Consider the following 19,028-nt stretch of genomic DNA (forward strand, 5'->3'; position numbering starts at 1 on the left):
TGTTTACCTAAATATACCTTACCTCTGCTAACTCTAAAAACGTACCTAGGCTACTGTACAAGATAACAGGCAGTAAAACTCCAACAACGTTTATTCCTTTTCACACAAATTATGATTATAGAGGCAGATTATCAATTAACCCTTGTGTCGGTATCGTTCGCGTGTCGGTCAATGAAATGATTGTACTACATTTTAGTTCTATAATATTTTGTATTTAATGTTTTGTATTTTTACGGGATTTTATGGCACTAAATTGTATTTATACAGTAGTTATAATCTATGTATTCACTTTTTGAGCATGGACCTGAAAATGAAGCTTCCTACTTAAACTGTGGTCAATTTTGAATGCTTTGGTGCGCAGACTTAAGTTTGGTCTCTTTTTAAAGTTGAAAAAAGTAAAAGAATGTTACATTTATTGTTATGAAAAATACACAAAAATACTATTTTTAATTTTAAAACACGGTTTACTCTAAAACTGTGAGAAAATCAAAGCCATAAATCTAAACAAGCTGTGAAAATTTGTTTGTGCACCTTACCAAACGTTTCCAATTAATGAAATTCATCTCCCATTTTTAACCACGAACAATACAAGTTTTTTCAGGACCATTTAAGCTTTTCGAATCATGTCCATGATTTGTTTTTGTGTGTGTTCACACAGCAAGTGCCAAAACCTTTACCAGATTTCGTACCATTCCGATGAAGGAAAAAAATTCTAAAATAAAAAAACTAAACGTCAAATTTTTCGGTCAAAAATTATTTGAACAGCACCAGAGGGTTAATAAAAACGTATTATTTGCACCCAGTTCTTTGCACAATTTGTTATGACCTTAAAACACTTTTACCATAGTGAATGATTTGTAAACTAATACTTTTTGACATTTGCATCACATAATCAGCAGCTTTCCTGACGTAGTAAACTTTCTCGGTAGGTCACTATAAAAGAGCTCAAAGACTTGTAGAACAAGGTAAAATGACATGGGTGCTTCAGCAAATGTGTTTTTTATTTCACATTTTCTTTGATTAACGCTATTCATTACGGTTAAGTGTACAGTATAGGTGGTTTGTTATTTTCAAACTTGATAAACCACCTTTATTTAACCTTTTAGCTCTTCTGTACTGCCGCAATACGTTTAACAACCAACAATAGATATTTTTTCAGATTCACCTTCATCTGTTTTGAATAAAACTGAATGCTTTTAAGTGCCACTCAATGGACTTTGAAATTGTCACAAAAAGTCACAGTAGCAATGTTATATCATTTTGCAGGAATGTCACCACAGTCATGCTTTTCCCAATGAACTTGGCTAATATATTTCTCATATAAACAGAAGTGCAGAGTAAACTTTTTGTCAGTCAGTGTGCATATCTGATAAAACAAGATTCTAGCCAACATTTTGGGTAACCTACTGTAACTCACTCAATAAGAATGTAAGAGGGGTCACTGACTAATCGGCCGGCCCTGGCATTGCTTTTCGATTCTCTGTCACGTATTGCAATGGCCCATTTTGACAGTAAATCAATGTGAGGCTCACATAAGTTTGAAGAGGAGCACATCACAAGCATAAACAATTGTAATAGACTTAATTAGGATGCAACTCATTAAGCATCTTTATCCTGTCAGTGTGTCGGTACAGAAAGCTGGGTTGTGCGCTGTTCAGAATTTAGTTCAAATTCCAATTCAATGCAAGGAAGTTAATAGTTGGAATTGAAATAAATACATGTAACTGTAATTTTTAAATAGAAATGCAAGACAAACATTGAATGTTGGATTAAGATAGATAGATAGATAGATAGATAGATAGATAGATAGATAGATAGATAGATAGATAGATAGATAGATAGATAGATAGACAGACAGATATATCCATTTAATGTAATAAAACCCAAGTACAATTGTAATAGACTTAATTAGGATGCAACTCATTAAGCATCTTTACCCTGTCAGTGTGTCGGTACAGAAAGCTGGGTTGTGCGCTGTTCAGTTTGTTTGCACAAGCACTGTCACAAGCATTAGCATTTACCTTCTAGCCTTGAGTTTGCCGAGGAAAACAAGTTTGAATCAGGTCTGAGCCGGACAGTGGGATTAGTGGGAGTATTTTAACATTGCAAAAAGAGTGTTCAGGCTGGATTTTGATCTCAGTTGGACTCTTAGCAGGCGTCTCAACAGGAGAAGCCTTGAAGAGCTAAGCATCTAAACCCAGAAAACCAGAGCGAGGGATTGAAGGGCTCTAAATTTCCTTTGCTTCTTTCCTTCCTCTCTGACTTTATAAACATCAGTTTCTGGCTGACAGGTAGACAAAATCCCATCCTACTGAGCTCAGAAAAGCCACCATGCTCCTCAAAGAAATGGATTCATGCCATTCAGATGTCATGCCTGAAATCCAAACCTGTTAGACTTTGTTATATAATCAGTGTTGGAGGGTAACGAAAAGTAGAGAAATCGTATAGAGTCAGAAAGTCTGATTCATTCTACTGAATTAGTTTGTTTGGTCAGTTTGTGTACATGAACCAGATTTTAAAAAAGTAATGATTCACTGATCAACTCTATAAACTAATATGCAGCCTTGGAACATCTTATACATTTTAATAAATCAGTTTGTTCAGACAGTTTGTGTACATGAACCGGATCAAGAAGAAATGATTCAATGATTGAAATCTCACTAAACTTATATGTAGCATCAGATAGTCTGAATCATTTTAATGAATCAGTTCATTCAGACAGTTTATGTAAATAAACTGTTTCAAAAATAAATGATTTACTGATTCAAAACTCACTAAACTCATATGTAGCTATGGCAAATCTAATTCATTTCAATGAAATTTAATGAAAGAGTACTGCTCTTAACAAAAAAAAAGGGGGGGGGGGGCAGAAATTATATTTAGCATTAAGAAATTGAACCCTATTTTTAGGACCATTAAGATTTGTTTTACAATATGATGTTATTTTAATGACAATTAGGCCTATTTCCCCCAAAAATTTGAATTAATGTGGCCAGACATTTCACTTTAGGGTTTTTTGTTATTCCCATTCTCGTTAGATTCTTATTACTCTAATACAGTATTAATTAATTATTTAAATCATCATAAATTAAAGAAGAGTACAACACATTTTTTTTAAATAAATAAATAAATACTGTTTTTCAGTTAGGATGCATTAAATTGCTAAAAAGTGACAGTAAAGACAATATTATAAATTATTCAGATAGTTTGTGTGAATGAACCAGATAAAAAAAAAATGTTTTACGGATTCATTGTTTTGTGTCCATTTTTTAATTGTGTTAATTTATTTGAGCCATATAAATACTGCTCTCATTAAATTATAAATTATTATAAATAATAATAAATTATTTTAAAGAAATTAAATACATCATTTGTTTTATTTTAAAGTATATTTCCCCCTCAAATAACTTCAGTAGAGTTTTTGTTGGTAGCTTAAAGTGTGACTTAATGCTTTAAATAACATCTACATCTACTTTAAATAAGAAAGATGTTGTCATTTCAACAATGTATTTTAAAAACAGCATTAAACACTGACAACAGTTGTAGCAAAATCAGCTTCTTTAGCATGAATTTGTCAGCGTTTTATAGTCTTTAGATATAACAAAATAACATCCATTCAAACAAATATTTTGCAACAGACATATTATCAATAATTTAAGTCCCCCTGTGGTGAAAATCAAGTTGTTAATGTTGTTTAATGTGGTGTTTTTAATATGCTTTAAGACAAACCATGAGCAAATTCATATCAACCAATCATGTCAACGTGTGATCGTCAACGAGTGGATCTCTTAGCTGGTGTGAGTAAATGGAGGAGGGGCTAATTTGCATATTCATAGAACCGCGTATACTTAATGAGGCAAGGGTGTAGAGTTGCATTCAAGCTATTTTAAGGCATGAAGAATTTTTTTCAAGGAAAAAACATTTAAATATGTCATTTTGGTGATCAAAGATGAGTTTTAGGGGATACAATTATTGACTACAGGGGGAATCTGAAAAGAGAGGGGAAAAAAGGTTACTTTATATGGTCATTCCTTTATATAATCCAATAAGTTGGAAGAAATACATTGCCATGCATCAATGGTACTAGGTAGCCTTATTAAATCGTGCTGTTGTACATTCACAAGTCACTATTCTAAGGAGGTTATGAAGTAATTGGCTGTTTTGAATGAGAAGCGTGACTTTCAGTATTATAGCTGCGTGTGGTCTGTCTCTACGAGTGGTCCGTCTCTGGTTTAACATCTTCTCCGTGGGTAGCTTAGTGAGCTACGGTTTTAAAGTAGCTTCTGATTGTTAGACAGGTCAATGTGTGTCTCAGTATACCACCATCTAATGAAGTTTTGATTCCCAGGAGTCAGCTGATCCTCGATCGCAGCAGTTAATCGTGATGGGAATCATGGGAAATATGCAAAGGCATTTTAATGTTCTTTTGTTTGTGCGTAGCACATAAATTTTGTTTTTCATTTAGCTGTCTTACAATTGACAGTTTTTCATTAAATCGTGGCAGTTGTGTATTGAGCAATAGTGTCTTAATGTTCAGTCCCTGATTGAAAGTTCACGTAAATCCTTCCGACGATAAAACTCCCTCTGGAGTCAGTGGGAGATCAATAAAAATAGTTCGATAATTGCTGTCACTCACTTCTACCAGCAGCCAACTTAATATGCAATAGAGATTCGACTAATGTCTTTGTTTTGACTTAATAGCAATCAGAAGGCCACCAAGATGTACATGTTTAGTCGGTGTCGTTTCTTTGCTAGCCGACTCCAGTCGATGGCTTCGTCCAGTCTTTTGTGTTTTCCTGCCTCGCTTGCGTTGTTGTGCTGTAGATTTAGATTAGATTTGCTCAGCTCTGCTCCGGCCAATCCGTTTAAAGAGAGAGAGGCGAGCCAAAGCCTGTTTTGATGCGATGGCTGCAGGCATTGTTGTGCAAAGGACTTGAGATCATTTTACATCAACCTCTCACCCAGCAGTTCAAAACGGCATGAATAACTAAGACCTTTTAAATGAACTCTCATCTTTATCTTAAGCTACATGTTTAGAAAGAGTACTGCTCTTAACAAAAATTAATATGATATACATTTTGGGGGGGGGGGGGGGGGGTTAGAAATTATATTTTGCATGAAGAAATTGAACCCTATTTTTAGGACCATTAGGATTTGTTTTACAATATGACATTTTTTTTATTGACAATTAAGCCTATATCCCCCCAAAATTTGAATTAATGTGGCCAGACATTTCACTTTAGGGTTTTTTGTTATTCCCATTCTCATTAGATTCTTAATACTCTAATACAGTATTAATTAAATCATCATAAATTAAAGAAGAGTGCAACACTATTTTACAAATTGTGAACACAACACAATATCTTTCAAACGTTTGGGGTCAGTACGGTTTGTTTGTTTTTAAAGAAAGAACGAAAGAAAGAAATTAATACTTTTTTCAGTTAGGATGCATTAAATTGATCAAAAGTGACAGTAAAGACACAGGGTTCTCAAGTCTCACGCATTGGCCGTGAGACACACGCAATTCAACCAGTTCACACGCTCACACGCCACACCGTGTATTTCTCACGCTGAAAAGGCAATGTCAACCAAGTTGTCCTACAAGCTTTATATATAACGTTGTATACGAGGCGCGGGCACACAAAGTGAAGTTTCCTGCCGCCAGTGTATCTCGGCCAGATTGCGTTCGTTAATAGGCAACATAGATGCGCGAACACACGGAAGTTGACGGAACATTCTCGGCCACCGTATGTTCGTTACTAGGTAACCAACAACATCGCGCGAACACACGTCGTGATGATGGAGAAGGTAAGTCAGAAGAAAGCTCGTCTAACATTTTTAGGCTAGAACATTTAATATATAGCCCATCGTATACATTATTATTGATGCAGTCAAAAACTCTACAACTACTTTGCAACCAGGCCAGAAGCTTTGGCTCAGTTTGGCTAGCTTACGTTTTCTTAAACTAAGGGAATGTTAGTGGGTATGGGAAGGAATGAAGATGTATTTCTTCATTTTTTTTAAATAAATTTAAATGTATTTATTTTATTTTATTTTAAATTATATATTATACTGTATTAATAGTATTTCTAGTTACATTAAGGCTACATACGTATTAAAGCAGAGTGCTCTGGGTAATATATCAAAACATTAATCATTGCCATTGCATTTGTATTTTTCAAAAACTTACAACACAAAACACATTTCATAACTCTTGTGTACACACACACACCTTAATAATACTCTAATATGTCATTTGTTCACAATGTCCCACCACACAATAAATCATTATACCGTTTCGACTAGACACATTAAAAAATGCAAAAATATTTGTTTTTCCAAACTGTTTGGAGCAATTTATTCTATTTTTGTAATTTTTGTATAACTTATTTGTAATTTTGAAATATAAAATTAAAGAGTATATTTGATGTGATGAATTGCTCTGTCATTTATTAGATTTACCAATTGTTATAATTTCAATTTGTGCTGGTTAATTATGAACAATGGGTAAAATTGGGGGGCGGGGACAGGTGGGGGCGGGGCTCCATTAGGCTCCTCCCCCAACCACATGTGATCTCACTCCAAGCTTTTGATAAAACTTGAGAACCCTGAAGACAATATTACAAATTATTTAAATTTTAAAATAATTCTGTTCTTTTGAAGTTTCTATCAATGAATCCTGAAAAAATGTATCACTGTTTCTACAAAAAATATTAAGCAGCACAACAGTTTTCAATAATAATGATAAGAAATGTGTTTTTTAAAGCAACCAATCAGAATATTAGAATGATTTCTAATGATCATGTGACTGAAGACTGGGGTAATGATGCTGAAAATATAGCTTTGCATCACAGAAATAAATTACATTTTAAAATATGTTGAAATAGGAAACATTTATTTGAAATTATAATAATATTTTACTGTTTGTATGGTATTTTTGATCAAATAAATGCAGCCTTGATGAGCATAAGAGACTTCTTTCAAAAACATTAATAAATCTTACCGACCCCAACTTTTGATTCATAATGATCGTTATTATTAATAACTTTAATTAAACATTGCTGTCTTTTATCAAATAGATGTTCATTTTATTTTATTTTTGCTGTTGCCACTTTACAGTGTTTTTCACCACGGTATAAGTGCTGCTTGTGTGTCGTGTCATGCCTAGCACATCTTGACTATGGTAAAATGTCTAAAAAGCAATGGCCTCTTGTGTGACACTTTGTAAACTAAATCATCACTCGCAGATTAACTTGAATGTTTACGTCCTTTTAACCCTTTTAATAGCGCTAGACATGGTAAACATCCAAGTTGCTTTGGATTACACTGTCAGTGACCATAAGCCCTCCAGTCTCCCAGAATAGCTAATCATCACCCTCTTCTTCTCATCCTGGCTTTTGCAGGAGTCTGATGCTCTCAAGTCCACTGAGAAGATCTGCAGGCAGCTGATCTATCACCTGACCCCTCACTCCAAGTGGAGCAGACAGAACGTGCCCAGGAGGAAGTCTCAAGCCTGGTAAGAGTCTTGCGTCTGTCCATCTGCCCCTTATTAGGATACACCTCCACAGCCAGCACAACAACTGATATCAGAGCTTAGAAAAATCAGCGCTGACAGATTGAAATACTAACAAGTGGAAGGAAACAAGATTAGCCTTTCCTGACGTCGGCATAAGATGATTAAACAGGGGTATGAAAGAGCACAAAGAGTTTAATTGGGTTAATATTGAGCAACTTCAATTACTTAAAGGAGCAGTTCACCGACAGTTCAATAATGAAAATTCTGTTGTCATTTAGTCAACCTCACCATCAAAAAATGTATGACTTTCTTTTTTCTGCGGAATTAAAAATACGAAAAAAAATCAATTTCGCAAAAACTCCCATATATCGCAAAAATGTTTTTTATGCTCGCGTGAGGTGTTTTTTTCAGGCAATTTGAAAAAGGAATATTTGCAGTGGAAACAGTTTTTGCTCATTTACAGGTCACCTGGTGTATACGTAACAGTCGATTATTATTTAAAGATGACGTGGTATGTTTGGACAGAAGACGAGACAGAGTTCTTTATTAAACTCATAAAAGACAAAAGTATTACAGGAATACTAGATTCTGAACAACAAAGAAATGCTACAATTGATCAAGACCTTGAAGCAGGAGGGAGAAACACAGAGAAACACCTCATACGAGTCGCTCCCAGTATAAAGGCTTTCCTTGCCATTAATGCTTGGATAATATGTCCACGTCTCCTTCCATTAAAAATAATGGCTAGTGTGGTGGTTTTTTATCGACATTTAGGAAATATCGCAAAAGTTTTGTGCAAATCTGTAATGGAAACACGGCTAGTGCCTCAGTGTTCAATAGAATTAAAGTCAGTTAGGTCTAATGTTGTTTGAACATTAGACATTCTTCAAAGTATCTACTTTTGAGTCTAATACATTTTTTGTGTGTTTGTCCTGCTGAAGATAGGAAGTCATACAGGTTTGGACGGTGAGGGCGAGTGAATTATGACAAATTCTCTCATTTTTAGGTTCCTTTATGGAATTCATTACAATTCCCATCTCAAATCCACATCCTCTTAAAGGGATACTTCAGGATTTAGCATTAAGCTTTGTATTAGTAGAAAACCTGTAGTATTTTCGAATTACTGTGCTTTTCACCCTCCTCCTGAGAGGAGAGATTTATGTATTTTTTGTCTGGAAAAAAATCCTCAGATGACGCAAAAATCGTCATTTTGCGTCATCGGAGGATTTTCTGGCCAGAGGCTAAAGACTACAGCCAGTAGGAGGGGCTGTCCCGCATGTGTTCAACCCGCCCATAGGAGGTGGGATCTCACTCACAGAATGTACTTAGTGTCAGCCGTCTTTCTTTGGAAGCTAAGCTTGCAGGCTCTTGTTCTGTGAAGAAAGCTGAGTAGTAGGGGTTACCATCCTCCTTTTCCCGGACTTGTCCGGCGGGCGAGATCGTTCAAAATGTCCGGGATTAAGCTTTTGCTTTCTGCGGTCGCCATTCATTGTTTACATGCACACCTCTTGTTTCAATCTAACTGAATTCATTACGATTGGTGAATCTGAATGTAGTGTTTACACGAACGCTAAACAAGTGATCGGTTGATGTGCGTTTTAACATTGCTAAGAAAATTCCCGCACCTCCGTGAGAGATACGAGACCGGCGCGTCTCAGTAATGACGCCACCGGCCTCGCGCCGTTCTCCCGCGGCCGTCAGCCTCGTCCTGCTCGCCACAGTAAACATGATGAATGGCGACTGTAGAACGCAAAAGCCGAATCCCGGACATTTTGGGCGTTCTCGAAATCCCAGGCAGACTCGTCACGGAGACTCACTGGTAGCCTAACCTTGTTGTTTTCAACTGCTCTCTCTAACCGGTAGGCGTGGCCTCCTAGGGCAGCGAAGCAAGTGCATTCTGGGAGTTGTTGTCTTTCATCCACATAAGCCAAAAATAAATTTTCTGGCTTTTCTCAGTCTAGAAAGCTCCAAATTAAAAAATTTCTTCACATTTCTTCTACTTAAATGACCTATTTTAAATACACATTCATCTTTCCAGAGGTGAAGTATCCCTTTAAGCTACTATACTAAAGTTTTATTTTCTTAGTTTTACATCTTATTTGCACTTGTGCCATTGCTCCTCACATTTCTCGTAACCAAACTGTGCCCAGTTTGAATATGTGGAAATGTGCTTTTACATTTAGGCATTTGGCAGATGCTTTTTTATCAATGGCAGTGTGATGTGTATTCAAAGGACACATTTTTATTTTATTTTGTATTATTAAAATTTTAAATAATTTGAATATATACATTAAAATGTAATCCTGTGATCAAAGCTGAATTTTCAGCATCATTGTCTTCAGTGTCACATGATCCTTCAGAAATCATTCTAATATGCTGATTTGCTGCTCAAGAAACATTTCTGATTATTATCAGTGTTGAGAATATTTGTGCTGCTTAATATTTTTGTGGAAAGCGTGATGCATGTTTTTTAGGATTCTTTGATAAATAGAAGGTTCAAACAACATTTATTTGAAATAAAAATCGTTTGTAACATTGCAAATGCCTTTACGATCACTTTTGAGTGAAATTATTCATTTCCTTAAAAAAAAAACCCAACATCTTACTGACCCCAAAATGTTATACGGCCGTATGTATGTGACCGCTGGGAGTCCAGCCAACAACTTTGGTGTTGCTAACACTGTGATCTACCAATTGAGCTGCAAAAACTACTGCAGTTTTTATCTACTGATCCTGACACTTTCCATCATGTAAAAGTGTGGATGTTATTACCCTAGAGGCAGCTGTCGCTTCAGAATCAAGAGATGCTAGACACTTTTTATTGATACGACTCCCTTCCCTATCATCCCTTACGAGTGGCGCTTTGCCTCTGTGTCAAATACGGACAGGTGAAACTTAGATGAATGTTTCTCTCAGATGAGTTCCTCTGTCAGATATCATCAAACAGCAAACAGCATACGAAACACAGGGAACGTCTTTCCCTCTGGGCGTTGGGCAGGTATGGTGAGCAAGTCATTATGAAAGGGAAAGTCTTTTTAATGATATCCATGTTCTCTCCCCATCCCAGAGCAATTAACCCAGTTTGGGAGATTTCAACAGCTGCGATTTAGTTCCTCTGCTCCTTGTTTTATCACCAACTCATCTCTAAACAAGCTCCAACAATAACAAGCCATCATCTCCATCGCTCACGTAATTCGTGAACCTCTGCTCTTTCAATCTCTGTTATGAAAGCCTAATCTGCAGAAATGCCTCCTCCGTTTGTCTTGTCACACCCTCGGATGTGATCGTGGGGGGAAAAGATTGAATGCTTCAGCGAAACAAGACCCCGTTAGAGTGTGAAGATATTGTCAGGCCGACCGTTGTTCTATTTAAAGGGAACAAGAGCAGAGGAAAGATGCTGTGTTGCTGATTCTCTCGGCTTCTAAAGACGTCCCATCTCTCTTTCCTCTTTCTAATATTCTTTAGGAGAGATTTCAGGCTCCTTTAAACCACATTGATTTTTCTTTTTCTTTCTGTGTCTCCTAGAAAAGCTTTAAAGAGTGAGGTTAGGTGGCCGGAGGGGAAAACCTGAAAGATAAAGAGCATCAGAGAGACTTGAGTAGAGCAAGAGAGTAAGAAAGCTGAGAAATACTGCATTTGTTAGCATCTGTGCCGCTAGAACCATAGTTAAAGGTAAAAGTTCATCCAAAAATGAAAATTTGGTCATTATTTACTCACCCTCATGGCATTCCAAAGCAGTAAGCAGTAACTTTTTCAGTGGAGCACAAAATATTCCTCCAAAAATGACTGTTGGCAAAGTATTTTTATTTCAAGTGTCATGAAAATCCATAGCTTTTGGATCTCATTCGCACTTCTCCATATTAATAGTGGCATATATACAGTATGTGGCGTTGATGAGCAACATGTGAGAGTTTCTTATACACTGTAAAAATGATACAATAAGTTAAGAAACCAATAAGTTAAGAAAACATTGCTTTTTTGTGTTATACAAGATTCAACAGATTTTTTTAAGTCAGTTTAATGTAATTTAAGTTGAAATGACTTAAAAATACAAGTGATTGTACTTAAAAATTTAAGGCAGTAACTTTTTTTTTTTACAGTGACTCTCGTCTGTTTAACATCGGATATAAAAATGTATATATATTTGGTTTTACCAGAATAGATCTGCTGCTGCTGCAGAGCAAGTACAGGACTTGCTACTGCCAATACACACACGACACACTGCTGTGAGCAAGTAAGATATGCTGCTGCTGTATAATATAGCATACATGAATTACCCGAAATCTAGCAGATCTATACAGGTGGAGCTGGGGAAGGTGGAGGGTTTCTGAAAGCGCACTGCAACTGCTATAGCAAATGCTGATCAAGTATTTGAAGGTTGAACAGCGAGCTCATTGGCTACTGATACAGCAAGAACCAATCAGCTGTCCCTATAGAGAATGTTGTGATTGCGTTAAGGACCTATTGAGAACAGATTGAGTTAAGGACCTATCAGCATGTGCCATCTAGAGTTTCATGACAGAACTTTGTATTTTTTACAGTGTATCATGACAGACGTATTTTTAACAGAAAAATAACAAAGAATAAAACCAAATCTAAAAGTAATCCAAAGCAATCCATGCAAATTATTATATTTATATTACTTTATATTTAATTATTTTATACTACAATATACTATATTATATTAATATATACAGTATGTATACAATATTTTTATATAGTTCTATATAATGATTTTTATATTTTATATTATATATACTATATTAATATAATACAATGTATTATTTATTTGATAGTTTTTTATACTTATTTTAGATTTAATTCTATGTGTATGTGTGGGTATATAGAATATAATATATTATAGGCTATAATTAATTAAATCTAATTTAACAAAAAAAAATTGTAAAAAAAATGTATATAACTTGAAAACAAGTACTTAAAGAAGTATATATATATATATATACAAGCATTTTCTTTAGAAATAAATATATGAAAGTGTTTTGATTGTACTTGCATTTGTGATGCATTGCAGATCACGTCTCTCTGAGCCTCTGCGCTTGAGAAGCCAGTGTTGTTTAGTCATGATTTTAAAATCTGTTCTTGATTTCAGGCTAATCACCCACATATTCTTGATAGCTCCTGGAAAATCCCCTCGTGCGAGAGCGCGAAACAGCACAGCGGCAGTTGTTATTTCATCAACCCGGCGCTCCTGCAAGGCAACCGTTCGCCTCTCAGCCGTAACGGCCTCTGAAACGAAATGGAATGATGAATCTGTTTAATAAAGCAGTCGGCAGGGGTGTAGATGAGACAGCAGCAGTTCTCTGTGTAATTATCCCCTCTCGTATGGAGGTCTCGGCTCGGCTTCATGTTGATGCAAAGTTTATTGGGGGAGCGTTTGCTCTTGCATTAAAAGCAGCAAGGAGTTGGCGTTTGTCAGCTAACATCCTCCTCATTCGAATAAGCACTATGTGGGGCATGTTGGCCGCCAGCCGCTGGGGTAAAAGATACACGACCCGTCGCTGCCCTAGTCAGTGGATAGCCAGAGTTAAGAGCATGATGGGTGAGAACTCACAGCAGTCTGACACAAATGAGGACCTGCGGATGGCCACAGTGGCCTATCAAACAGACCGGTTGAGCTGAACACATGTGAGGCGGCTTGGGTTTCAGCTTATGTGATGCATGTGCCCGCTGCTGGCTGGCATACCCGCGCGCTCACGGGCATATCCGCGCACGCGCCAACCCGGGAGCAGGTTGGCGTTTCGGCCCACATTTGAAGATGCTGCCGAGCAGAATGATCCGCATCCGATCTGTTCTGCATCCCACATCCCTGTTTTGTGTCCCATATGTTCCTGCGGACATTTACTCCCTGTGATGTCTTTGAGATTATAAGAGAAAAGCACTTAGGGGAGGATTAATATTTTGCATTCCACTCAGATTTATCTTGTTTGGAAGATGTTTAGATATTTTTATTTAAGAAAAAAAACATTTCTAGCTACTGTACTGTGTAAATTATATCCCTCTCAGAAAGTAATGTGGCAGTACCGTTATTCAGTGATGGCATCATATGGTACTACAATGGGATTTTAATGTTTGATTATCATACAGTACATGTCAAAAGTTCGGAAACATTAAAAAAAAAATGTTTTTGAAAGAAGTCTGTTATGCTCACCAAGGCTGCATTTATATAATCAAAAATACAATAAAAACACTAATATTGTGAAATAATATTATGAATTAAAAGAACTTTTCTATTTAAATATATTTTAAAATATATTTTTAGACTGTGATGGAAAAGCTGAATTTTCAGTCTTTAGTGTCACATGATCCTTCAGAAATTTGCTGCTCAAGACACAGTTCCAAAACAGTTGTGTTGCTTAATATTTTTGTGGAAAACATGATAAAAACATTTTTGTGATGAAAACAAATTAATAAACAGCATTTGTTGAATAGAAATATTTTGTAACATTATAAATGTCTTCACTGTCACCTTTGTCAATTTAATGCATCCTTGATGAATAGAATTATTAATTTCTCTCTCTTTTTTAATCTTACCACAAATGTTTGAAATGTTATTATTGTTTCCACAAAAATGTTAAAAGCAGCAAAAACTGTTTTCAACATTGATAATAAGAAGAAGAAATGTTTCTTGGGATTTAATTGTGCAAATTTTCGTAAAAACTAAAAATATTTCCCCCCCCAATTTGCATTTTAGTTACTTTAATTCATAAAACGTTTATTTGCACATTATTGTAGTGTTCAGATTCAATTAGATTCAATTTGAATCTTTTACATGTAAAAAAAATACTGATTAAGTTTGTAGCATATGATTTAGTTGCCCCCCAAAAAGAATAATAATATTTCTAGCTAGAATAATTTATTAATTATATCCCTCTATAAAAGTACTGTGGCATTATCATAGTTCATTATGGTATTATATGGTCTTACATGATATACCATGATAATATCCGAATATCATATGCATATACCATGTTATTTAATTGGTACTAAAAACTATTTTGCACTGTGGCATAACAATTAAACACAGTTCCTTCCCCGATTCCCATTTCCCAGTTTATTTATACATTATTGGAGTATTTGCTGTAATGATTTTATTTTTATGCTGATTAGTTAGATTTTGTTTTATTTAAAAGTTCTATTTTACCATTAATTTTTTTCTTGAAAACAAGACAAAAAAAAATTACAATTATTTTTGTAGTGTACACTCTAACCCTTATTTGTCTGCTGTTTACACTCCTTTTGATTTATTTTTTATGTATTATTTTTTCCATTTCTGCTTCCTGACCTCTTTGTTGGCCGTAAATGTGTTTGACCTAGATACTGTGTGTCTGGGCAGCCCTGGAGAGCCGAGGTTAGAAATGTCATCAACAGGTCTGACTCATCTCTCCTGTTTCTCCAAGGCAGCCCTTCACTCTCTGGTCGCCCCGGCTTTTATTGAACTTGAAACTGTCGTTAATTTATCACACTGCTTTGTTCTCTTCCCCTTTGCCCTGGTTAAAGTGTCGAGTTACTGCACTTACACCTCGACGCTCGATTTAATCCACGCGATTACGATATACGCGATTCTGCGAACTCTACCTTGACAACAGTGTTAAGCTGGCATCTTTGAGCCTTATCCCTGATTAATCGTCTGTGGAACTCCATGTGGAGAACTTTTGGTACAGAACATCTCACTAGTTGTAAATAACAGGGTGAGCTGACTTTTTTCAACCAAACTGTCATCCTCGTCAGGCATGTTTTGTTTTGACTTTTGTAGATTATAGTAGCACATTCCTGATTTTAATTCATATATATATATATATATATATATATATATATATATATATATATATATATAATATATATATATATATATTAATATACCAATGAACTATAGTACATCCACAGTATACAATATGATTCAGAAGTACATGATAATGTTTTATTCTTGTTGTACTGCCTTTTAATATATGCTTATTTTAAATTTGTAAAGATTTTATGGCATTGCAGTAATGGAAAATTAAAGGAAAAATGTATTTAATTTTCATGAAAATAATACAAAAACAAGTTACAAATTCAGCACTTTTTTAAATGTAATAAAAAATATATATATATATATTTATTTTTTTCTTTCAAACTGTGGGGGGAAATGTGGCTTGAACATGTTTTCATGAGATTCACTCATTAAGACTGTGGTACAGTGAAAATAGTTTTATCATTTTAATATATACTGTATATATACATGTTGTATATAAAGATGTTATACATTATATGGTAAAACCACATGATTTTCTAAGGCATAATAGAGCTGCACAATTCTGGATAAATTGAGAATCACAATTATTTTGTTTCAAATAGAGATTATCCCACGATTCTGAACACACAAGTAAACAAAATAACAAAATTTACTAGAGGTTCTGACAAAATGCCAATTGCTGCAGTCTATTGAAAATGTTTAATTAATCTGAATCATTTAAAAAACTCTGTTTGAATGAATGATTCAATGACTCATTAATACTTCACTTGTTTCATTACTGTATGAATCAGTGTTTTTGAATGAATCTCTTGAATGAATGATTCAATGACAAATACATTTTCTAACAGTCACTAGTCTCGATGTAATTGATGTAATAGTTATTTGAAGTGCCAAGTTACTTTCTAAAGGTGATTTGTTCTATTTTGATCGCTGTTGACATCAGTGTTTTTTTCCGAACTATAAACTTTTATCGTAGTACTTCTGTGATAATAAGAATATTTGTAATACTGTGTGGTTGAAAAGACTGTTTCATACATGACAACTGCTCTCTCTGGCTCAACGGCAGCACCAACGAATGTTGAATCTGAATGTTCCGGTATTATTTAGTCAAATATCAAGCGTAGCGTCAGTTCTGGCAGGTCACGTTAGTCAAGCTCGCATCAGCTGACTCTCAGCTGATCCACGTCTACCTATAGGAAAACAACGCCTGTCACTGTATACATATATAAGCTCTTCAGTATTATCAGCAGCTATCGCGTTTCTCAGGAGCGAATTACCCTCCTCCCTCCCCAGCTCCTCCTCTCATCAGTCAGGATTTGGTATTCTGATTCCCCTTGAATCAGAATAAATTCTCAAATTATGTTGTACTTTAAAATCTTGAATTAATGATATCTGTAATACATTCATGTTGGCTCTGTTCTGTTTACCCTAAGGGTAATCATTGCTACTCTTCTTGCCCAGAACAGAACCATACCGCCAATCCAAACTGTATGCTAATTGTCAATCGTATTTGACGACGGTGATCCTGACAGAAAAGCAGGTTACGTCGTTTACGAATAAGATCGCATGGGTGTTTGAATTAAGATCGCAATTTTTTTTAACGATTAATCGTGCTGCTCTTATAGAAATCTGTTTAACAACAATATTGATCATTCAAAAAGTTATGTTACAGTATTAGCATTAAAACAGACGAGCCATGAAATCTCTGCCTCGTGCTGAAAGGATGCATTTGCCCTCCAAACGCTTTGATTAGCATAAACATCACATCACTGTATGTAGCCTTGGCAGAAACCAAGCCAATGTGCCGACACATAAATTCCCAGAGGGCTGACGCATTAAAAAGGCCGAGCAGACAGTCGGCACCAATCCGCTGTACAGTAGAAGAGCTCAAACCAGCTATCAGCCGCTGGGATGCATCCCTTCTGAAGCAATACACTTTAATGCTGTTTCTGTAGCCATTTTGCAATGACTCTGCTAGCTGAGATCCGCTATGCTACTGTTACATAATCCATCACTTCCTTGCAGACGGCCCTCTCCAATAATTCAACTTTCAAAGCCTTATACAGGCAGGAAGAAAGGAGGTGCAGACATTAGACTCGTGCTAGCAAATACATACAAGCGTGTAGCATTAGCGGTGGACAGGGTTTGAAGCTTGATCTCTGCAAAACACTGCACTGATGCACTTGCAGAGCTTTGAAGTGTCTTTTTTGAAGTGTTTCTTTCTGCAGATACGAGGGAGCACAGCTCCTAATCAGCCATTTTAGGAGCACCATGCTATCACACGCATTGTGTGCTATTATCATCATTATAATTATTGCTATCATTACTCTTGCCATGCCACGGGCTTTTATCAAAGGGGAGCTAGTTCAATGGCTGCAAATATAACGCTACTACATTGGGGAAGGGTATCCGATTCAAATCGGGTGTATCTTTGTGCATAATTAGACATACTTTTCATTAAAATTACTGCGATGTTAGCGCCATTGAAAGTAGCCGTAGCCCTCGATTATGCTGGAAATTGGTCCTCCTTGGAGTTCCAGGAACAATCAGCCTGATAAGTAATCTGACATGCTAAAACCTTGTTTATGAACTTTTAAATTATCTAGCTTTTCTGCTTTATCTAGATACCTTCCTATATGCATTTTAATCTTTAATGTTTTGCACACATTATCAAGTAGCATGTGTTTTCCACTGGCATTGTTGGTTGAGCTAATATATGCTAATTAATTTGTAATTTTTCAGTATTTTTATAGTATTACACTAATGGAAATATGGGTTTAATTTTATATATATTCTTTATAGAAAATATAAATTCTTATTTTCTCTTTTGATTTGGGGGTAAAATGTGACCCAGAAATGTTTTCTAATGAGAATTTATATGAATACATGTTTTATTCAAAGTCTAATCGTGTAAATAATGTCCCAATGCAAAATCATTTTAATAGTTCTAAAAAAAAAACATGTTTTTTTTTTTCTTTCATTTTTTTTCTTTTCTTTTGACTTTGGGGTAAAATGTGACCTTAAAATGCTTTTGTGATATTCATCCATTAACATAGTACAGAAAAAGCAACAACAAATAAAACCCCAAATGGTATTCATATAGTATTATTTGCTACGGTACTTTTCTGATTTATTTATATTCTGTAATATAAGCCTTTTTTAGTCATCATTATTTATTTCCTTATTTTACCGTATTACAATAATTGTGTTTAATTGTCTTGAAAACAATGCCACAATAAATAAAAAATCTCAATGACTTTACTTTTTTATGCAAAATATAATTTCTTTTTTTTTTTTCTTTGGGTTGTGAAATATTTGGCTTTGCTGCTTTATTTAGATTGCTTTCTGTATGCCTCTAATCTTTAACGTTCCTCTCACATTAGCATGTGTTTTCCACTGGCACAGTTGGTGAAGCTCCCGCTCAAATCCTTGTCCTAGGTGAAACCCCATGGAGAGGCAGCGATGTCCTGAAATCTCACGTGTGATTGTGTGTTGATTGAGTGTGGGCATGTGTGTTGAGTAGGATTAGCTGCTCCAAGAACTGGCACTACTTCAGTCTGACACTCACTGTTAAGCCCGCAGTGGCCTTCTGACAGGTTGGCATGAGCTCACGGTGCCACACCGAGCAATGGGTGGTATATATATATATATATATATAGCTCTGTCATCCAGGACCTTCGCAGTGCTTTTATACCGAGTTCTCTGTCTACACTTGACTTTATATATAGCCTCGACTATCCCACCAGTAATGAAATGGGA

At 35.5% G+C, this 19,028-nt stretch overlaps 1 protein-coding gene across 1 annotated transcript in view; it reads left to right on the plus strand.

Moving 5' to 3' along the window:
* lrrc75bb (leucine rich repeat containing 75Bb) overlaps window positions 1–19,028 on the plus strand; it is a 39,201-nt gene that overhangs the window by 5,340 nt on the left and 14,833 nt on the right. Inside the window, exon 3 of the mRNA XM_081353859.1 lies at window positions 7,404–7,516. Coding sequence (XP_081209985.1) covers window positions 7,404–7,516 — 113 coding nt within the window. The remainder of the gene's footprint in view (window positions 1–7,403; window positions 7,517–19,028) is intronic.

This window comes from Scardinius erythrophthalmus (assembly GCF_964197995.2).
Source record: "Scardinius erythrophthalmus genome assembly, chromosome: 23".
In the NCBI taxonomy this organism is placed as follows: Eukaryota; Metazoa; Chordata; class Actinopteri; order Cypriniformes; family Leuciscidae; genus Scardinius; species Scardinius erythrophthalmus.